This window comes from Schistocerca serialis, chromosome 1 (assembly GCF_023864345.2).
Source record: "Schistocerca serialis cubense isolate TAMUIC-IGC-003099 chromosome 1, iqSchSeri2.2, whole genome shotgun sequence".
NCBI lineage: Eukaryota > Metazoa > Arthropoda > Insecta > Orthoptera > Acrididae > Schistocerca > Schistocerca serialis.
This window is the reverse complement of record NC_064638.1, coordinates 843,309,290-843,333,288: the sequence shown is the minus strand read 5'-3', so window position 1 is coordinate 843,333,288 and position 23,999 is coordinate 843,309,290. Positions and strand designations below refer to the sequence as shown.

The 23,999-nt window shown below is 41.9% G+C and overlaps 1 protein-coding gene across 1 annotated transcript in view; it reads right to left on the bottom strand.

Annotated features, from left to right (window-relative positions):
- LOC126485018 (F-box/LRR-repeat protein 2-like) overlaps nucleotides 1-23,999 on the bottom strand; it is a 62,859-nt gene that overhangs the window by 14,876 nt on the left and 23,984 nt on the right. Inside the window, exon 2 of the mRNA XM_050108626.1 lies at nucleotides 2,872-4,174. Within this exon, the coding sequence (XP_049964583.1) occupies nucleotides 2,872-4,161 (1,290 nt within the window). The 5' untranslated portion in view covers nucleotides 4,162-4,174. The remainder of the gene's footprint in view (nucleotides 1-2,871; nucleotides 4,175-23,999) is intronic.

The window sequence follows — 23,999 nt, the reverse complement described above, 5'->3', positions numbered from 1 at the left end:
CCTCTTTATGATACAGTACATTTATAATATGTTAAAATGGACAGAATCTGAAGTAAAGATGTATTAGAAGAAACTGAAAAATGGAAAGAATAATGCAATTAAAGAATAGAAAAAATGGGGAGTGAGAGAGAGAGAGACACACACACAGAGAGAGAGAGAGAGAGAGAGAGAGAGAGAGAGAGAGAAGCAAAGGGGAGGGTTGCATGTATGGAGGGAAATACATAAGTAACTGCTAAAATTCTAACAAACACTGTATGTACGAAACTGGATGGAGGGGGGGGGGGGGGGGAGGGGGGGAGTTTAGGCTAATGGACATCATGTCCAGGAGTGTGGCATGAGGAAAGCATATGTTGGAAAACAAGTTCCCATCTCTAAAGTTTAAGGAAACAAGTTATGGATCAGGTGATCCAGATGGCCCACATGGTATAGCAGCACTCAGGTCTCTTACATCATACTGCTCAGCAACTGGGTTCCAGACAACTTCAAGTTGGATAGTTCTTTTTGTCAATTTATACATTCTGTCGATTTGGTGATGTATGAGGGGCCTTCAAAAAGCAAGTTACCCTTTATTATGGCAGGCCAAGTAGTTTTTATTGAATGCTGCACTGCACTTGAAAGGGACACAAATTCATGACACTGGTTTGCAACATAGTCACCAAGTCCCTGTAAACAACAGTTGGAATGATCTACCAGTCATTTAATTCCTTGATGACAGATGTTCACTCCTTGTTCATAGAGCCATTTGAGAACTGCTGTGTCAACATCTTCAGTGTTGGAAAATCTGCAACTGTCATTAATTAATTCCTCAACTGCCTGGACACTGTTGTCTATGGTCAGTGTTGATGGCCTTCCTTCCCCATCAGCATCACCCACATCTGTGCAGCTTCGGTCAGATTGTTGGCCCATTTCACTACCATTGGATATGTCATTGCATTTGGTCCATCAGAATTTCACAGTGATCTGTGTGCAGTTTAGACATTTTGCTCACAATGATCGTACTGTCTCATGTACTTTAACATTGGAATATGTTTCCTGTTGTTGCACCATTTCACTTCTATACTGTGTTGCAGCTGTTACCCATATTGCAGCAGAACTGTCTCTGCAGGAAACCCAGAACATGTACTCTCTTCTGACAATGTACCACTCTTGTTGCACTATGGTCTTAGCCTTTGATGTCGTGTGTGACATACTTTTAGGAGTCCCCTCATATAAAATTGTGCATGAACTTATGTCACCTGTTTAACAAAATAACTTTGTTTTACATGGTGCACTGCTGCTAGTGTAGAGTTTGCCTCTGGTGGAGCTGGAATAGATTGTTGTGGGTAAGCGTATGGGACCAGTTTTACATAAACAATAATTACAACAATAGGAACCTGTGAATCCCATATATTGTGATAAGGATATTGTGGAATTCATGAGAGCATTGGAAGGTCACTGTGGCTGGAGTGGAAAGGATATAAAGGAAAGATGACCTCATTTCATGCCTTAATCTGAACAAGTTTTAGTCTTGACACAGCAATCCACTTACATATTAAAAACTTAGGATCTGACAGATAACAAGGGGATGCCTTTCTAAGTATTTTGGAAATAATAAATGTAGGTATTGGATGAGTAGAAGAGTGCAGTGTCCAGGAGCTTTGTATTTGTACAAGGTCAATGGGTTGGTTGTGGGAAAGAAACATCTGAGGAAGGCTACTTGGAAAGGTGATAAAGAGGTGGCTATGCACCACATGGTGACCATAAGGAAAACAAATAAGAAATTTTGAGAGGTAGTCAGAACTAAAAGTTTGTGTTGATACAATAACAGACAGAAAAGAATTGTGCTGAAATTTCCTGGCAGATTAAAACCGTTTACCATTCTGAAATCTGAACCCAGAATCTCAGCTTTCATGGGCAACATTATTACCAAGTGAGCTATCCAGGCATGCCTCATGACCTATCCTCACAGCTTTGCTTCTGCCAGTACCTCTCTCCTATTTTCCAAACATCACAGAAGTTCTCCTGCGTATTTTGTGGCATTAGGACTCCTGGAAGGAAGGATATTGCAGAGAAATGGCTTAGCTACAGCCTAAGGGATTGTTCCCAGAATGAATTTTTCACTCTGGTGGAGTTTACATTGATTCTGAAACTTACTGGATACCATGCACACACTTTCAATCTACCAGGAAGTTTTAAAAAAAATATTATCTGTAAATCAAAAATAATGAAACCAGTGGTATACTTGAGGAATTCTTTGTTTAATAGAAGTCATCTTTTACTCCAAGAGAATGGACAAGTAGTGAGAGAGATTTTCATAAAACTGTATAATAAATAAATAAATAAACTTAACATTACAACAGATGAAGGAAAGCACTGGATCAAATAATAGTAACACAAAATTTCGAAGCTGATCTGATTTTGTTCTGCAGTATGCTGCTTCTTCAAAAAGGTTAAATAAGAAGTTTGAGTCTACTGGCTATTTATGTTAGTAGCACTCACATAATATGGATTGAGGAATGAAGGTACCCTAACTAGACAGTTGCACAAAAACCAGATAAAACATCTGAATTTCTAGAAATAGCATATACTGGTGATGCAGTGAAAGAAGAGGGAAGACAGGAGGAATAAAATGTTGTCAAAGGACTGTAGTCACTCATATGCTCCAATAAAGATGGGAATACCAATTACAAATACAAAATTTTTTGTTTCCTCTTAAAGGCCAGAAAGTCAATCAACAGTTTCCCTTTGTTCACTTTGGCTCAGTGGTGATTTTTGTAGAAATTTTTCGTGTCTGTGATGTATTTGAAGCTTATACTTCTGACGTCCATATTTATGACATTCAGTTATTGATTAATTACAAATGTGATCAATGTATAACAGTTGTATACTTACAAAAAGTTCAGGTGCTGAATTTCGAAGTTCTTCAAGCTCTTCCAAGGTGGATCCATAACATGCATTAATTCCAAGAAATTCAAGATGTGGTAAATAAGTCTTCAGGTTGCTAAATGGAAATCCTAATGTACAACACGAATCAATCCGGAGTGTTCTTAGTTCACTGAGTTGCAAGATACCCATCAAGGCTGATGGCTGTAATCTCCAGCAGTCAGTTAAGAAAAGTGCATGTAACTTTGTGCACTGTTCTAAAGTACCCAATTCCTGGATACGCACACATCCAGATAGATCCAGTATCAACAAATCTGTGCAATTTTCTATCAGTTCTAAGCCTCTAGCAGTAATATATCGTGAGTCTCTCAGCTTTATTTCCTGAAGCAAAGGACAACAGGTACACAATGCTAATAAGACATCATCTTGTATGTAAAATGCACATGTAATACTAAAGCTTCTCAGTTGTGTAAATGATGATGTCAGAAGAGCACATGTTATTTCTACTGCATCAATATTAGCAACTCCTTGAAAGTGGAGGTCTGTAAGAGCAGAAAGGTCCTTCAAGGTGCTAAGTATTGCAGCAGTTTCAAATGTCCCTTGTCCATTGACATATATTTCAAGTTTTCCTAAAGAATGTTGGCAGTTTTTTAGTAATGGTAATGCACTAATCTCATCATTTGTACACCAATTAATAGTAAGGCTGCGTAACTGTGGCCCCTTTTTGTCCATGAAGTATGTTATGTCCTTAATATCATAATATTGATTAGAGAAATCAACCTCTTCCAGCTGTGGTGCACCATCAGCAAGTGGCTTCAAAACAAGGGATGAATCAATGTAACCTATTGTGCTCTCTGGAAACAAGGACCTTAGGTTTTGCATGCTACCTACCATATCAGCAAAGTCTTCTCTTTGTAACAAAAAGCTTGGGAGGTATAACTTAGTAATATTGAGGCACTTTGTAAGAAGACAGTTTATCAATTCTTTCCTTGCAATTAAACTGCAAGATATATGTAATGTTTCATCACTATAAGTTGCCTCAAAACCATCAGGTATGTCAGTAAACTGCAGAGTTGTTAACTGAGGTATTATCTGAGCCACTTCAACAATTTCTGCTTCTTTTGCTTCATCAGACACTTGGTACTTTCTATGAGACCACACTCTCTGACACTGTGCTGCTTGCTTCCATAACGGGTTAATATGCAAAACACATGTGATAAGGTCTGAATCGGGTAAGCACACAAGAATTTCTGTAATGACTTCCAAGGGAAGATCTTCCAAAGTTTTTCTGCAACCCATACTGCACAATGATCTGAAAACAACAGAAACATATTGTAAACAACAATAACAATTAATTCCTTGTTATATACAATTCTCAGAGCTTAATGAAACAAATGAACATGAGTACTATTAGAATAATTCAAAGTCATTACAGAAATTTAAAATTAATTTTAGCATTAAAACACTCATTGTATTTCCTGCATAAACCATAAATTAAGTTGTTTAACAAATTACTTGTAAGTGTTACAGACTTTTCAGGTGTGTATATGGAGCCAGTACGCACTGCGTAAAACACTTTGTTGTTCAAGAATTATACTCTCCTGGACAGCAGCATGAAACAATGAACAGTATGAAATAATGCTCTTCACTTTCCTATCTCCATTCTGTTTCTTGCTTCCTTTTTAAAATCACTTTACCAATGAGACATTTACTGAATTTTTGATCCTCAATGGAAGAAAATGATATTGGCAGTCATATGTTAATGAATTACAGAGGGTCTAGAAACATGTAGACACTGTTTCATAGTTAATAACTTTGAAACAAAATGACATATAATTGAAATTTTGTGCAACATAGTCCATTGTTTTCTCAACAGATCTTGGCATGTGTTTTCCAGCAGATTTTAGCTACAACAAGATGGTTCTCCAGCACACTACCACAGAGATGTCAGAGCCTACTTTTGGATGAAAATCTATCTGGATGATGGATAGACTGAAGAGGAGCTGTGGAGTACCCACCACAGTCTCTTGGCTTCTACCTATGGCGGGACTGAGAAAAATGAAGGTTATCAATAGAAGCCAGCTACACTGAATGAGCTATGAGAAACCATTGAGGCATCCTGTGTGTTTATCACACTGGCAACAGTGACAGCCATAGTTCAGTCAGCAGTTCAGTGGCATTGACATTGTTTAGCTGCTAATGGGGGTCACGTTGAACACATAAAATATTCTTCCTCCCGTACAAGAATTATAACAGTATGTCATTTTGTTCCATTAATATGACTATTAAAGACTGCCTGTATTTTTCTGGCCCCCTCTGCATGGTCTTAGACAGATGTGTCATTTTTCCAGCACATAATCTGCAACTTAAATTGTGGTAGGAGGTAATCTTTGCTACACTGTGCACTGGTTTGTGGAGTACTATGCAAGTGTATGTATGTACAGGGTATTTCATAATCAAATGCTAACTTATTAACAGATATCTTGAGACAAATGAATAGAGAAAAATGGATATAATGTATGGTCCATAGCGAATTTTTTTTTTTTTTTTTGGGGGGGGGGGGGGGGGGGGGTGATAGGAATCCAAAAGATGCTGAATTGAAACGTGTTGTTCAAGATAAGTGGAAACTTTTGGGACAAAGCAATAAAATTAGGAGCACAGACAATGTACAAAAGAGTACAAAAGACTTGTATCATACTAAATGGCACCTCTTTATGTATTAAACAGATATTTACACTCTGAAAATGCTTAGAATGATAATGAATTAAAGATGGACCCACCGCATAGCAAGTACACAACTTATTGTTCTGTTTTACAACCCAAACATGTTTCACCACAGTTATGGTACCCTCAGTGGGTTTTTCTTCTATTTTCCTTTCATTTTACATTGTGTGTGTCCTATGGCTACCAATCAAAATGAGCCACAGGTCTAAATTTGTTTCATCAGTGTAGTATCTGCCTAGTCCTGAGCTGTGATAAGTTTGTTTTTATGTACCAAATGTGTTTTTGTGGAGTTGACCTGAAAGTTTTCTCCTGCTCATTTGTAAATATTGCATCTTGCTGTGTTGCTGTGGCTTGGATGTATGTTTCACTGGTTGGCAGTCACAACCCATGCAATGTAAAATAAATGGAAAATAAAAGAAAAAAAACTGATTTATGATGCCACAATTGTGGTGATACATGTTTGGGTAATAAAACAAAACAATAATTTATGTACCTGCAAAAAGGTGGGCCTCTTGTTAATTCATTATTATTTTTCTGTAAGCATGGGAACTGAGTGTGATGCTTAGAATGCTTTAGCCCGGACTTTAAGCAAGTTTGAATGACATGTTACCAAGCAATGCCAAAAAAGGAATGGAAAAGTTCATCTTTGTATTAGGTCTAAGAGGTGTTAATACAGAAACTACATTTTAGAGTGGAAAGTGAATAGATCATTGCCTCAGAGTCCACACAAACCTCACGTGAACTGATAACATAGCTAACATCTCTATTGTAAAGCAACTGGCTTGGAAAACTGAGAAATGACTACAGGCCAAACTTTCTCTTTATTGTATCAACAGGTGGTGGGAGCATATGCCTGCTGGAACTGCAGTAGTCTACACTCTGTGTATCATGGAGGAAAGTAATGAGGAGCTGACATATATGTAACTCAAATAAGTTAAGTTTTGTTGTTTACCTGCGTGCTGTGCACTTGAATTCAGAGAGCTAGCATTGATATAGCAATTAACACTTTTCATTTTGTGACATGGACTATTAGTTTCACCTTCAGCACCATCTAAAAGATACCAGAGCTAGTTTTTCTTTTCTTATTTATATTTTGTGTGTATCATAGTTTTACTAATACAGATTTATATCATGTGCAGCACCACAGTTGGGTAGTTGGAATGCTGCAGAGCAGCCAGTTGGTAGACAACAGGGTTAATTTATATCTGTTTTGTTTATCTTCCATTTTCATTCAAATTTTAATACTGTGATGGATAGGGAGTATGTTTGCTGTTTGCAGATGCAGGAGGAACTGAGTGCAGTTCACAAACAGATGAAGACGCTTTTGGTTGTGGTCAGTCATCTGCAGGCTGCTGCCTTGACTTGTAAAGGCAGTGAAAAAACTGGTGCATCACTTGGGACACCTCAGGCATTGCTTGTTTTGCCCACAGGCTCTGCTGTTGGGACAACTTTCAGTGTAAATGATGTGGACGAACCGCATTCGTGACAGAGTGAGTAGTGAGCTGTAACATGATTGTATTGCTCGAAGCAGAGAGTCAATGTGGGGCCTGACTGTGTGGCCTTGCCCATTCACCATCCAAGTGAAGTGGCTGCTCTTGCAGCAGGGTCTGAGTAGGTACACAGAGGGGGGCCAGGGGAGGGGGGATTTGGGGGGGGGGGGGGGGAGGGGGAAGGTCTGCTGGTTATTGGTGAGCTCCAATGTTCAACACATAACAGAGCCCCTTAGGAAAATAGCGTCCAGGGCTGGGAAGAAGTCCTATTTACATTGGTATATCTACTGAAGATGCCTCCTACAAGTTGTGGAGGAGGCTCTGAATGTGGCTACCAAAGGTGTTGGGTGCTGTTGACTTAAAGTTATGGTTCATGTCGGTACCAGTTATGTCTGAGGCCATCTTCAGTTCATATGTGTGGCTGGTGGAAGTGGTGAAGACTGCTGGCCTCCCTTGTGGTGTGTGAGCAGAGCTTACATAACCAGAATTGATTGGGGTCCTTTGATTTGTAGCCAATTGGATGATCTCAACATCAGGTTCTGTCAATCCTGTAATGGCCTTGGCTGCAGATTTCTAGACCTGTGTTAAGGGCTGGAGAATCATTGGTTTCACCTTGATAGATCAGGTGTGCACTACACAGAGAAAGCAGACGCTCAGGTAGCAGAGTACCCATGCAGTGCACATGCCTATTTTTATTATTATTTTTTAATGGATAGGTGATAGTTTGAATTCCTCTGATGAATTCTCAACATTGATACACAGTGAGTGAAACTGGATCATTTACAAATTAAAGTCACTTTGAATGTCAAAATTGTAACAGTAAGTTGCCAAAGGATTTGTAACAAAGTTCCTGAATTTTCCACCCTCCATGAAAGCTGTCATGCTCAAAATGTACTCGGTACTGAGAGCTAGATAAAACCTGAAGTACGAAGCTCAAAATATTTAATGAAGCTTGGAATGTTTATTGCAAACATAGGTTAAACACCAAAGGAGGAGGAATTTTCATAACAGTTGACAAAATATTGTCTATAGAGGTCGAAAAATGAGTCTGATTGTGAAGTTATCTGGATGTGACTAACCAACCTAGGTGAACTCAAGTTAATCATCAGATTCTGCCACATTTGTAGAATTACTGAGTCTACACTCTGTGGCATGGGAGTACCCCAATCAAGCAATATTGACTGGAGGCAACTTTATCATACCAAGTATAAACTGGGATGTCTATGGATATGCTTCAGATGGTATGGACAGTTTTTTGAAGTATTTTTGAACATGTTTTCTGAAGACTGTCTTGCAGGTCATTCAAAAACCCACACACAATGGATATATTTTGGATTTTGTAGCTACAAACATAACTGACTTAATCAACAATTTCAGTGCAGGGTGAGTTGAAAAGGACTTTAAAACTTTGGAATGATTAGAATTTATTGAGATAACTTACAGAATCAGTAGATGTCTCATTTTGTGCAAACAACATCAGATGCACAAAAAAGCGTCAAGTGTCATTTTGGTTTGACATGACTACCATTTGTGATGTGGCAAACATCCCACTGATAATCAGTTTCATCCCACAATCATTGTAGCATTGTGCAACAGCAGCGTAGATTCGATTTTTCAGGTGAGCTAAATTGTTTGATAGGGGAGGAACATACACATGGACTTAAATGAAACCCCAGAGAAAGAAATCCAATGGTGCCAAGTCTAGGGATAAAGATGGGCACTTCATGGCCAATCCACCAACCTGGCAAGCGATTATCGAGGAAACCTCAAACTTCCATGAGGAAATGAGTTGGCCCACTATTTTGCTGGTAGTAAATCATCCCATCATGGTCATATTCATCAATCTGTGGAATTAAAAAGTTTTCAAGCATATTGAGATGGACAACACTAGTGACAGTTCTCTCCATGAATAAAATCTGTAGGGCTGTCACAGATGTGTTCCAGGGCTCCATGTGGTTTTTCGCCACCCAATATTCTGTAGTTGTGGATGTTCACCATGCCACTGACATGAAATGTTGACTCATCGGTGAAGATTATTGTCTTTAGGAATGCCTCATCATCCTCTATTGGATGAAACATCTACACACAGAATTCTCCACAAGCAATTTTATCTGCATCACTAATGTGATGTGCCATTGTGAACCTGTATGGTTTCAAGTGTAAACATCCATGCAGTACTCACCAAACAGTCTTTTGTGGAATGCCTGTCTCATGAGATGCATGTTGTGTTGGTTTTTGTGAAATGCATGCAAAGCTCTCCCTACCTTGTTTGACATAATTATCGACACATGGGTGACCTGGTGTTTTATCATGTCACAGTGAACAACTCATCTCAACAAAGTTCTTGTGCCAAGAGTAAATTGTAGGCCTGCTTGAAGGTTCTGTAGCATACTCGGTGTGAAATTTATGTCAAACAGTTGTTGCAGCATTCATTTCACGAAATCAAATCACGCAGTGAGCGCACTCCACACCAGCAAAAGTATCCACCTGGAACTCCTGGTGGCAGAATGGGGTACTGATACACTACATGAATCAGATTTAAGGTTGTTTGCTACAAAATGACATATCTACTACTTCTGTAAGTTACCTCAGTAAATTTCTACATCATTCGAAACTTGTAAAGTCCTTTTTGAATCAGCCTGTTTAAATACAGGATTTAGTGGTGATGATGTCATCATATTGACAATGATTACTAAAGTTAAGCAAAATGCAGGTCATGCATAAAGGATACTGCTAATGGAATACTAGTGCGACCAATTCTTCAGTACTGCTTGAATGTTTGGGACCCTCTTAAGGTCAGAGTAAAGCAAGAAGTCGAAGCAATTCAGAGGCCTGCTGCTCAGTTTGTTACTGATGGGTTTGACCAACAAGTAAGTATTACAGAAATGCTTCATAAACATCCCTGGAGAGAAGACGATGTTCTTTTCATGAAATACTGTTAAGAAAACTCAAATGTGTGGCATTTGCAGCTGACTGCAGAATGATTCTACTGCTCCCAGCACAATTTTTTGTAAGAATCACGAAGACAAGATAAGAAAAATCAGAGCTCATATGGTGATGTGTAGAAAGTCATTTTTTTCCCACACTCCATTTACAAGTGGAACAGGAAGGTATGCGGTACCCTCTGCTATGCACCGAACGGTGGCTTTACAGAGTATGTATGTAGATGTAGTATATAACTCATTAGATACACCATATTGATGGTGAGCCTTGGCTGGCTCATGCTATGCATTGGATTAAACCTTGGTGTTTAGTCTCCTGCAGTTATCGTGATTATGCTGTTATCCTCTCTTTCTGTGGGTGGTAGCAGCGGTGTGTATCAATATCCGCACCTTGGACTATCTTTGGCCTGGCGCTAATAGTTTCCGACTGGGCTGTGTGCGGGCAGTTGAGCGGTTGGCGTGGAGCAGCGATGAAATTTCCACGGCGCGTGGTTTGGCCAGGCCCGCTGGCGACCTCTATGCAGCGTTGAAGTGTGTGGTGCTGTTCCCATTGCTACAAGGTTTGTGGCTCACCGATCCTGGACATGAAAGTTGAGTTTTGACTTAATCTACCGGCAAGTCACAACTGTTCACATTGTGTCGTTTGGAGTTCATTGTCGGTTGCTGGAATACTTCTGCCAGCAACAACATGTGTTTTCAAGTTGGCAAATTTTCGCCACCCTCCAGTGGAGTTTAACTGTACTTGGTTATTTGAATTGAAGTGCACCAGTGGAATCTTCTGCCTTGAGGCCATTAATGTTATGGTTACTTGCCCTGGCCGTTGATGTAAATTCAGGCAGTGTATTTTCCTTATCGTGTTGTCACTGTCAATCACAGTGTGTAGTTTGACAGCTCAGTGTATGTATGGTTGTGAGTGCCAATACCTTCTACATTGTTCCGTTAACTCCCTGTTGCGTGCTGGTCGGGTGAAGCAGAGGTTAGCTTGTCAGTGGGTCCATTGACTAACTGTTGTTTAGGTTGTCGTCGGATTGACAGTGGTTGGGCCAACTGCCTTTCTCACCTAAGTGAGGGTTAGTGTTTGAATTCCAGGCTGACACTCGGAACTTCTGAGCACCCTTGGGTGTACTGGCTTTTCTTGTTTGTTCTTGTTGTTTGTACTTGTATGGATTCTAGTTAATTTTTAGATTAAGGTTGTTTTTCCCTTAAGGCATCAGATGGTTGGGTCTTCAGCCTAATTTAAGAACTGTTTTACGTAAAGCCTTTAGCATTTTTAAAATTAATGTTATTGAGTTTTAAGTGTTGGGCCTTCAGCTTATTTTGAATTTAAGTTGTTTGCCTTCAGCCTAATTAAGGAACTGTTTCAAGACAAGGCTTTGCCTTTTAAATTTCTGATTTTGGTTGAACTTTAAGTTATTGGCTTTCAGCCATTTTTAAATTAAAGTGGTCTTGCCCTTAAGGCATGAGATTGTATGGTGCATTCAGCTGCTAATTAAGTTCCAAAACTAAAGCTGTGGTTTTTTAAAAGTTTTTCTTGGTTCTTGTAATGTTTGATCAAATAAAAGGTTGTATGTTCGAGTGTAACTGACAGCCACTTATCTGGGCCCCTTTCCACAACTTAAACTACTTGTCTTGTGCTGTCCTGCAGGTTTAGCAGGGCATCTCAATGGTAGTAGAGCATGGCTGTGCTTGTGCTTGCCATTCTAGTTGCTGTCAGTTTCACTTTTGTTTTGTTTGTGTTCTGTGGTACCATATTTTTTTGTTTTCGCTGTTACTTGTTTCAGGTACTTATCGTCATGGCAGTCAGACAGTGTCTGGTTATTGGCCTGCTGAGAAAGGACCACCTTGTTTACGAGTTGGCAATAAGGCACCAACTGGTTGAGGGCAGTGTTCCAGAATTGGTAACCAGTTTGCGTGCTACCGTTCTTCAGCCGGTTGACATCACGCCAGTGGTGGTGGGTGAGACAGGAGCCGCAATTGAATTTTTGTTTGGTACTATTAAAGGCCTTGAAGACACTATTTGACTTTTGGAGGGAACCCAACATAGTGACAGTCAGCTGAATAGGGTGTGGGCACAGTTAATGCATTTAACTAATCAGATAGCGGATTTAAGCATGTTAGATTTAGAAGATCATCACAAAAAATTAACCATTGAGTTGCGAACTTTGGTGAGCACATTACAGTTTAAGTTTATATGTTTGGAGTTGGATGGGAGGGAGGTTGAAAATAGGGACTTGAGCTGTCAAGGAGAGAGTGAGGGCCAGCATGGGGTGCTACTGTTACATCCTCTGTCAAGTTAGATGCTGTGTTTGCCAAGTTGTGTAATCCTCTGGCCTATTTCTTCTGAGATATTACTGAATTGTTTGTGGAGCGACTTCATCAGGTGGAAAAATTATTGTGGTTATTGGTTCGCCTAGAACAACATGCAACCACCTTTCGTGTTCCGCACCAAGTAATTTTGTTGTTGCTGTACCCGTTAGCTAGAGGCGAGTTGCAGAACCTCCTCTCGTGAGCCATGGTGGAAGGGTTTTCCTTGCTGCAATGAAGGGAGCTCATAATTAGGCAATGGTTGACCACCAGGGTTCATAAACAGCTTGAGTGTCATTACATTTTGGGAAGTGCAGTGGGGTGAGGAGCAGTTATATCAGTATGTTGAAAGAGTTAAGACATCCTCTTTGGCCTTGCTAATTGATTTACCTGAACAAGAATTGGTCTCTATCATTCTTAGGGGAATGCAGGCGGTGGATAAGTCACATTTTGTCTTCCGTAAGCAGCCTTCAACCTGGGAAGAGCTCCCTGACGCGGTCATAGCAACATCTGCATTACCACTTGAGAACTATGTACATCATGAGGTTAAGGGGTGGGACATCGGCGCAGATTCCACAGTATCTACATCCACTGAAGTTATCAAAAGGGAACCCTGGTGTTGTTTTAGGTGTGGCAGTAAGGCTCATTTGGTGCACTCTTGTGTTCAGCCTCGTGCACCCAGAGCCAATAGATGACACCAGGTTGGGCTGTGAACTTGGGTTCAAGCTTTCAGACATTGGCGTACTCGGGTGGTCACTTGCTCATCACACCCCTTGCCTTACATTTGTTCTCAGGTGGGTGCTGAGCTGGTTTGTGCTCTTTTGGATTCTGGTAGTTCCTTTTCATTATTGTGCTTCAACAGGTTTTTGGAATTTGGGCATCTCACAAAACTTTGGTCGGTCCCTTCCCCGGTACAGAGATGTCAAGTGGCCAATGGCCAGGTGTTGCCTCTGTGTGGTTGGGTCCGGGGCAGTATATTGGTCAGCGATTTTTCCTGGCCTATGTCGTTAGCCTTGATTGAGGAACTGCCCATTAATCTAATTTTGGGGTGTGATTTCATCAATAAACTGGGTTGGTCTTGGATTATTCTGGACCCACCCTTTTCTTATTTTGGGGTGTGATTTCATCAGTAAAACTGGGTTGGTCTTGGATTATTCTGGACACACCCTTTTCTTTAAATTCAATCCTGGAGAGATGTTTGGCATTTGCAAATGCACGAAACCTAGTGTTTATTGACCTGTTGTGGCATTGGCCGTTGAGGCCGTAGCTAACAAGTTTGATCTGGCCCATCTCTTGCCCCATCAGGCTTCTCAGTTACGAGATTTTTGCACAGCTTTCCCCAGCTCCTTAGTGATAACCTGGTTGTTACTAACATTGTTGATTACCATATCCATCTGTCCAAATTATTCAGGTTAGGCAGTCCCCATACCACCTCTCACCCCTTAAGGTGAAATACTCAAAGCTAAGATATCTCAGATGCTCCAACAAGGAGTGATTAGGCCTTCTACATCTGCTTATGCTTCCCCAATATTTCTTGTACCTAAAGATCAGGGGCATGATTTCAGACATGTGGTTGACTACTGCTGTTTCAGTGCTAAGGTTGTCCTTGAATCAGTACTCCTACCTGATCTGCATAATTCCTTTATTTGGTTTGCTGGTGCTAATTGGTTTATGGTCCTTGATTTGAATCAGGCCTATTATCAGATTCCGTTGGCTGAAGAAAGTAAACATGTTATCGCATTTTGTACTGACTGAACTTGTTTGAGTTCAACAGAGTTCCTTTTGGACTAGCAACTGGGGTGGCTGTGCTTATTCATTTGTTGGATAATAGCCTTGGTGACTTGAAGTTAGTCTGATTGTATAATTATTTGGATGACTTGATTATCTATAGTCATATATTTGAGGATCATCTGGAGCATATTCAGCAAGTTCTTTTGAGATTACAGGGAGCTGGGCTGACCGTTAAGCCTAGTAAGATGATGCTAGCTAAGCAGCAGGTATCTTTCTTAGGTCATATAGTGTCGGGTCAGAGTATTCGCACTGCCTCCACCTACTGATAAGTGGGGAATTGCTAAATTCATAGGCATAGCAAATTATTTTAGGCATTTAATTCCCAATTTTGCTCATTTGCAGCACCCTTAAACCAGTTACGCTGGAAGGGCACGCATTTTGAATGGGGTCCCGCCCAGGAGGCTGCCTTTGAATATATTAAGGCAGTGATAGCCAATCCTCTGGTTCTTGGGGTACCCAATTTTAATAAAAGGTTTGTTGTTCAAACTGACGCTTCTAATGCTGGTATTTCAGCTGTTCTCCTCCAGGAGTTTGAGAGGAAGAGACAGTGATTAGCCTACGCATCTCATCGGTTAACTGATGCCGAACTCAAATACTCCATCTATGAGTGTGAGGCTTTGGCCATTTTATCTGCATTAGAGAAGTCCCACTTCTACCTTGAACATCGGGTTTCCCAATTAGAAACTGACAATCAGGCTTTGAGCTGGGTGTTGGTTAGGCCATGTAAAACTGGTCAAATTTCCAGTTGGGCAGTATGCATTTCGGCATTTCAGTCTGAGGTTATTAAACATCCTTCTGGATGTCCTCAGCCAGATGTTTGCCGAAACTACACCTAGTGAGAAAAACCAGCAGGTAGAGGGAGATGGTCTTAATTGTATGGTGTTGGGTGAGATTCACTGTGGTATCGATAGCAACGATGCCACGGCATAGGTGCAAGTTTGTAAGTTGGCACTATGAGACACCGACGACAGTGCCCTCTAACCGGTGCTGTGGAGCTCTATGACCGTCACTCCGGATTCAGCCCATTTGATCAAAAGCAGATGGCCTGGAAACATCGCTTCAACTTCAGAGGGTGTTGGCTTGCAATTGAGATTTTGTACTGCTTACCACGGGTCTAACGCTTCGCTGATCTGTGCAAAGTTATATAACCATTTATTAACTTGTTTTTGCTATAGTCAATATCTGTAATTTGACACTCAGTACCGACGTGTTTTACCTCAGCTGCTCCTACTCACCTCCTTCCTTTGGCCAACCTTTCAGTTTTCAGGAGCAGACCCACGCACCGCCTTCCAGGCGGGATACAAAAGCTGGCGACAAGGGTTCCCCCTTTCCTCTCCTATCATTTACTTTTTTGCTCGGTACTGCTTTAGCTTTTTGTTGATATCCCCGTGAGACCATATGGGTGCATCATTGCTTCCCCCAGTCACTATAAGACTTTCATTTGTGTAAACCATGGCTTTGCCACGGAACAGGCTTCACTGTCCGATATTGTACGTTTTCAGGCTCAGCAAATGATGCAGCTGCTTGCTGCCATAATGGACTGGTCACACTACAAACTGCAGCTACTATGGCACCTCCGATGCCACCGACTGTACCGATGCCATCGCCGACAGCACCACCATTTCGTGCCCTCAATCCTGACATTGAATGTTAGCCAGAACACATCGCCCAGCTCGAGGCACACTTCGCAGCATACAACATACCAGGTACAGAGCGGCTCGCTTTTCCCAATGCCAACGCGGGTGTTGTGTTGTATCATGTGCTCATGAAATTGTTTCCCACCACCCGCCCAGAAACTAAAACTTATAAAACTTACGACGAAGTGATTGACACTTTGAACTCCCACTTCCGTGATAGTGTAAATGTGGTAGCTGCATGCTACAAATTCTTTTGCCTCTGACGTGGCCCTACTCAGTCCAATAAATCTTGGTTAGTGGACCTTCAGGGACTAACTTCTGACCATGACTTTAATTGCTCATGTGGATGCTCATATGCGGATATAATGATTAGAGACGCTATTGTGCAGAATGTGGCGGATCACTGCATCCACAAGCAAATCCTCAAATTTAAAAACCCGTCTTTGCAGGAAGTGGTGGACTTGCTAGATAGACAAGATACATTAGACATGGCTACTTCCGCACGCGACGTGCCACGGGTGTGTGTACTGTTAGCATGGCACAACATGTGCGCTCCCGCCCGGCCCCAGCACGGTCAGCCATGCAGCGCCACTCACACGCATGTAAACAAAGTTCACGCCTGGCACCCACTAAGAAACTGAAATCTTGTCCGAACTGCTTTTGTGCCCACCCATGGGACAGTTGCCCATCCCATCAAGCACAGTGCTATTTTTGTAATATGAAAGGACATGTGCAAGCAGTGTGTAGCAAGAGAAACTCTAGTTCACAACTTGTCTCCCGTTCGCGTGACTTGCGTAGGTGTCATCACAACAGAAACTGCCTTGCTCATGATTCACATCAGCCTCTGGACGTTAATGCCATTTATTTAAAGCCTTCTGCTTCACATGCTCCAACAGCTCGTCGTGTGGATCAAGCTTTGCCAGTCACTTCCTCTCGCACTTAGCACAATGCGAGGCAACTTTTTGTGACTTTACACATTTGTGGATGTTCTGTTTGCATGCAGCTGGACACTGGTGCGTCAGTTTCTTTACTTAACAAATCAACGTTTGACTTGCTTGGTTTGCCCCTGCTTTGTTGTTCACATTCCACACTGACTGCATTTACTGGACAGGAAATCTCAGTGCTCGGCATGTGTAGTTTGCAAGCCACATATGGTGCAACGACGCCTACAGTGTCTTTCCATGTGCACTGCTCTAGTGATGCTACGAACATTTTTGGCATGGATGCATTTGAACGTTTTGGCCTCGCAATGCAGGACAATGTACTCTGCGTCAACGCTAGTGACCATGCAGACAGTGTTGCCACACTATGTGATGATTTTGCTGAACTCTTTTCTGATGGCCTTGGTTGTGCCACAGACTTTGCAGTGCATGTTGTAGTGAAAGACAATGCCATGCCTATTTTCCGGCGCGCACGCCCAGTACTGCACACATTGCGCGATGCCGTAGCTACTGAGCTTCAGCATTTGCAAGACAGGGGTGTCATTGAACCTGTTTCTGCCTTGCCATGGGCTTAGCCTATAGTGTGTGTGAAAAAACCAAACGGTAATCTCCGTATTTCTGCTGACTTTAAGTCTACAGTAAATCCACAGACAGTGGTAGCTACATTTCCCTTACCGCATCCTGAAGACATTTTTGATAAGTTTAGTGCTGGAAAATTCTTTTCCACGATTGACTTGTGGGACTCATACTTTCAGATTCAGCTTGACAAACAGTTGCAGCACTATTTTGTGATCAACACACACCTTGGATTATTCAAGTTACGCCGCCTTCCTTTCGGTTGTGCTTCGGCTCCTGCTATTTTTCAGTCTTGCTTGCAGCAGTTGTGTGCCACTGCCCCTGGTTGCTCAAATTATCTGGACGATATAGTTGTATCAGGTCACACCCCTGATGAACATTTGCAGAATTTAGGTGCCATATTTACTGTACTTTTGCCGGTAGGACTAAAGTGTAACAGAGACAAGTGCAAATTTTTTCAAATTGAGATTCAGTATTTCGGACATATGATTAAAAGACAGGGTATCCACCCCTCGCCGTCACATCTCAGTGCGATTACAGACTTGCCAGCATCCAGGAACTTGAACGAACTTCAGTCTGTGTTGGGCAAAATTACATATTATATTCGGTTTATACGAAATGCAGTGCAGATTGCAGTGCCTTTGCACTGCCTTCAGCGTAAGAACCTTCCTTTTGTTTGGTCTTCAGAATGTGACGCTGCTTTCCACAAGCTCAAATCTGCTTTGTTGAGTGATCGCTGTTTGATTCCTTTCGATCACTCCAAACCAGTTGTTTTGGCTGCCAATGCATCTTCTCACAGCATCGGAGCGGGTCTCTCACACCGCATTCATTCTGTCGATCGCTTTTGCATCTAAGTTGCTCAATTATGCCCAGCAAACTATTCTCAAATCGATAAAGACACTTTAGCTATTGTCTATGGAGTAACTAAGTTTCATGATTTTTTGTACGGTCGAAAGTTCTATTTGGTCACCAACCATAAGCCTTTGATGTCATTATTCCACTCATCAAAGACAGTTCTGGCCTATACGGCACAAAAGTTGCAATGTTGGTCTTTGTTTTTGCCTAACTACAATTACGAAATTTTGTTTCAGCCTACTGCTCGGTTAGCACACTGGACTTGCATTCGGGAGGACGACGGCTCAATCCCGCGTCCGGCCATCCTGATTTAGGTTTTCCGTGATTTCCCTAAATTGCTCCAGGCAAATGCTGGGATGGTTCCTTTGAAAGGGCATGGCCAACTTCCTTCCCCATCCTTCCCTAATCCTTTGAGACCGATGACCTTGCTGTCTGGTCTCCTTCCCCAAACAACCCAACCCAACTCTCTACTGCTTGGCATGGGAATGCTGATGCTTTGTCTCATCTGGCTATTGGTTCTGATAAAGTGTTTGATTCTTCCAAACTGTCCTGCATGTTTATTAATTTGCAAGATAAAGAATTAGCTGATGGTTTTCCAGTGGATTTTTGTCGCATTGCTTCCGCGGCAGCCACCGACGCTTCTTTGCAGATTCTTTTGCAGTATATTCGCAATCAATGGCCTCAATTTGCTATGCAGATTCATGATCCACTTGTTCGATGTTACTTTGTGCGCAACATCACAACTTGTCTGTACACCACAGTGTTATCTTGTTATGAACTGACAATGATCAGTCTCGTGTGGTTGTACCTAGTTTGTTGCAGTTGGAAATTCTCCGCTTGCTGCACACTGGTCATTGGGGTACAGTGCAGACGAAGCAATTAGCATGTCATCATTGCACTTGGGTCAGCATTGATAAACAAATTGAGAATATGCTTGCTAATTGTCGCTCTTGCTGCTGTCACGCCACCACCGCTATTGCCCATGGAGGTCGTTGCTCTGCCTCCTCATCCGAGCATAGCCAGTGGTGGTGTGTGGCCCGGGCAGTTTTTCCATGGGGCGTTTTCCTCGCCCCCTCGTGAGTAATTTGGGGCCGTGGCAGTTCTGCTGTCTGCCCCCTCAGCTGCGCCGCCCCTTAGTCCCTCTACCTGCCATCGGAAGCCATAATCAATGACGGCGCGACATTTCAGGGGGGAGGGCTGTGGTATCAATAGCAACAATGCCACGGTGTAGGTGCAAGTTCATAAGTTGGCACTACAAGACACCGATGACAGCTCCCTCTAGCTGGTGCTGTGGAGCTCTACGAGCATCGCTCCGGATTCAGCCCATTTGATCAAGAGCAGACGGCCTGGAAACATTGCTTCAATTTCAGAGAGTGTTGGCTTACAATTGAGACTCTGTACTATTTACAATGGGTCTAAGGCTTCGCTCATCTGTGCAAAGTTATGGTACCATTTATTAACTTGTTTTTGCTTATAGTAAACATCTATAATTTGACAATCAGTACCGACGTGTTTTACCTCAGCTGCTCCTACTCGCTTCCTTCCTGAGGCCAACCTTTCAGTTTTCAGGAGCAGACCAATGCACTGCCTTCTAGGCAGGGTACAAAATTCCCCTCTTGTCTGAAGATGTGGCTCAGCATCAGGATCAGGACTCTGTTTGGGCCCCCATTAAGCAACGTGTGTTGGCAGGCGAGCTGTCGGATGGGTATGTTGTTAAGAGTGGTATTCTCTGTAAGGGGTTGGGTGAAGCTAAGCAGTGCAAGATCTGTTTGCCTGTAACTTTGGTACACCCGGTTTTTTGTTATTTTCATGATTAATTGGTGGGGGGCCATTTGGGTACTGAGCAGGATGTGAGAGAGATGATATCCCAATGCCATCTGTGTAATGTAGCCAAACCCAAGAATGTTCTTGAGCAGGGTTTGTTGAGTTCTGAACGAGAGTACTGTCCTATGCACAAGCTCTATATTGATTATTTAGGGCCGTTACTTCGTACTAAGAAGGGTCATCAATATGTACTAGTTATTATCGATGCATTCTCCAGATTTTCTTGGCTCCTCTCGAGTCATAACATTACCGCTGCCATCACTATTTATCATTTAACGAATGTCTTCAGTGTTTTTGGTCCACCCAAGCAGCTTGTTAGTGATAATGATCCTGCTTTTCTTTTGTCTCCTTTCAAGGACTTCTGTTTTCAGTACAGTGTCAGGCATATCATGATGACCCTGTATTATCGCCAGGGGTCCTTTGCGGAGAGAGTTAACCAAAATCTAAGTCCGTGTTGACTATTTATCATCAGAAAACCACTAGTAAATGGGACTCAAGTCTTCCCTGGCTTAGTTTCACCTTTAATACCACCAGTCACAAAGCCTTGCGAGCTACGCCTGCCTCCTTGATCTTTTCCTATCCAGTTAATTCCCCTCTTTCAAACTTGTGGGGAATTCTAGATCTTATTCCAGCTGATATTAGTCCTCATGTTATCAAGGAAAACTGGAACCAGGCCAGGTGTAATATACTCAGAGCACATAATAAACAAGCTGAGTGTTATAATCATTATTGAGAAACCTTTAAGGGCAGGCCAGGGGATCAAGTTTATGTCCGAAGTTTCCCAGGGAGGCAGGTGCGTGGCTGGAATCTTAGTAAATTTACTCCTCGTTTTCTGGGCTTTGCATTATCGTGCGTATTTTAGGCCCAGTAAATCTGTTGGTCAAGGAGAATAATTCAGGTAAGCAGTATCAGGTTCACCTTAGTCAAGTTAACTTCAGGTAACTCAGGGGTTGATTCATCCCCTCCCTGTGTTGTTAAGTTTGAGGGGGGGGGGGGGGGGGGGGGGAGATTGAGCCGAGGCTGGCTCATGCTATGCATTGGATTAAACCTTGGTTGCTATTCTGTGTTTAGTCACCCACAGCTATCGCGATTATGCTGTTAACCTCTCTTGCTGTAGGTGGCAGCAGCAGTGTGTATCAATATCCGCACCTTGGACTATCTTTGGCCTGGCGTTTATAGTTTCTGGCTGGGCTGTGAGCGGTCAGTTTGTCAGTTGGCGTGGAGCAGCCGGGCCCGCTGGCAACCTCTATGTGGTGTCGGAATGTGCTTCCATTGCTACGAGGTTCGTGGCTCACTGATCCTGGACATGAAAGGTGGGTTTTGACTTAATCTACCGGTAAGTCACGACTGTTCATATTGTGTCGTTTGGAGTTTGTTGTCAAGTGTTGGGATTTTCGTGCAAGCAACAACGTGTGTTTTCAAGTTGGAAAATTTTAGCCACCCTCCAGTGGAGTTTAACTGTACTTGGTTATTTGAATTGAAGTGCACCAGCGGAATCTTCTGCCTTGTGGCCGTTAAAAGTTCCAGTTACCTGCCCTGGCCATTGACGTAAATGCAGGCAGTGTATTTTCCTCATTGTGTTGTCACTGTCCAGCACAGTGTGTAGTTTGACAGCTCAATGTATGTATGGTTGTGGGTGCCAATACCTTCTACGTTGTTCCATTGAACTCCCTGTTGCATGCTGGTCAGGTGAGGCACAGATTAGATTGTCTATGGGTCCATTGATTGTGTGTCGGTTGGGTTGTCGTCGGATCGGCAATGGTTGGGCCAATTGCCTGTCTCACCTTGAGTGAGCCTTAGTGTTTGAATTCCAGGCTGACCTTCAGAACTTCTGAGTGCCCTTGGGTGTACTGGCTTTTCTTGTTTGTTCTTGTTGTTTGTACTTGTATGGACTCTAGCAGATTTTTAGATTAAGGTTGTTTTGCCCTTAAGGCGTCAGATGGTTTGGGCTTTCATCCTAATTTAAGAACTGTTTTACATAAAACCTTTGACATTTTAAAAATTAATGTTATTGAGTCTTAAGTGTTAGACCTTCAGCCGATTTTGAATTTAAGATGTTTTGCTCTTAAAGTGTCAAATTGTTTGGGCTTTCAGCTTAATTAAGGAACTGTGTTAAGATAAGGCTTCACCTTTTAAATTTCTGATTTTGGTTGATCTTCAAGTTATTGGTTTTCAGGTGCTTTTAAATTAAAGTGGTCTTGCCCTTAAGGCATGAGATTGTACGGCGCATTCAGCCAAGTTCCAAAACTAAAGCTGTGTTTTTTTTTTTTTTTTAATTTTTCTTGGCTCTTGTAACGTTTGATCAAAAAAAGGGCTGTATGTTTGAGTGCAACTGACAGCCACTTACTTAGGCCCCTTTCCACAACTTAAACTACCTGCCCTGACCTGCGGGTTTAGCAGGGCATCTCAGATAGGTGACTTATGCTTTCAGTGCATACTGCAACCACGTATATTTGTCATATTTGAAATAAACTGAATAAAATGTTAATGTTGGAAATTTTACAATTCACATCACTACCTTTTAATAAATGATTAATTGCCAGCAAATAGATTAAAACAAGAACGAAATTGTTGGCTGGTTATAGATGAAGCACAATCAGTGACAGTCTACTAGGATATCACATGACATGCATGGCACAGGTGTGGCTGGCTGACTCCCAACCAACAACTTCTTTCTTTAAAATTTGACTTTTTTGTTAGTGGTGAGTATTAACCCTTACTAAGGAGACAACCATTTTTGTTAATTTTAGTATATTGCTTTCTAGCACATTGTCTAAATTGTTTCATACAGAGGGGCAGAATGTTAAAGCAGTTCCAGGGTGTGAATCTCTGCTTCATTCATAATGAGATGTGACAGTGTGGTGTGGTAACATGCTGTGCAAAAAGGTTCTGTTGTTTCTTTCTCGGAAGCTGCTTTTGGTTGATCACTGAGTAATGCTTTTCAAATCAATGCCTAGTGTCCCCAAAATTCCCTTCCCCCCTTTCCCTCCCTCACCCCTCACATACACAATAGTTTCTGTCCCCTCTCTCCTATCACCTCCTCCCTGTTCACATCCCCCATCATCACTGTGCGCCACCCTCTGCTAACACATCTGTCTCTCTTTCTGTTTCCCTGGTCCTCTGCTTTTTGCCCCCTCCCCCCTCCCTCCCTACCTCCCGCCCCACAGCGTCCTGACGCTGTGCCTGGCAACCTTTATGCCTCCATCTAGTCTGTGCTCACTCTGCTAGACAGCGCTCTTCTCTTCTGCCACCCGTATCATGCTATCTTGTCCCCTTCAACTTCCCTTTTATATTGATGCTTCCATTCCACATGACAGTTGCATTCTAGTCTGAACTGCCAGTGATGGTGGTCATGTGTGTGTGAGGTGTGTTTGCTTGTGTGGATAAATATGTATGTGTTTTCTATTCTGAAGAATTGTAACACTCTTTTCATCATGCCTGTCTCCAAGTCAATGTGTCATCTTAATGGTGAGTAGCAATCTGTCCTTTCCTTGTATTGTTGATATTGCAACCTGGAGTTTCCCCCGTCTGAATGCCAAGAAAGGTACAAAGATATTTCTGATCAATAAGTGTATTGAGTAGATTTCAGATTACCTAAATAGTCAATATCAGAATTTATCTCTTAGACTGAAAATGTTGAGTACAAATGGTATGCATTAGACATGTAAGTGCCGAGCAAAATTGTGAGGGATGGAAACAACCTGTTATGGTGCAACAGCCACGTCAGAAAGCTGCTCCTAAAGCAAAAAGCTTCATCACAGTTTTAAAAATAACCAAGCCTAGGAGACAAACAGAAACTTCATGAATCCAACATTAGCAACAGGAGGGTCATGATAGAAGTGATCAGTTAATTTGAAGTTAAAATTCTATTTACCATTCTAAGACATTTTGGTTTTAAGTTCTCAGTAAATGGATCAAAGCTATCTTTCCAATCACTCAATGACCATACTAGTACTGAAAAATATAAAGATAGAGAGAAGGTCAAAATACAAGTTTTTCAAAGTTGTTTCACTGAGGATCATAATGTGGTTACTCCTTCAACAGTTGTCAGAT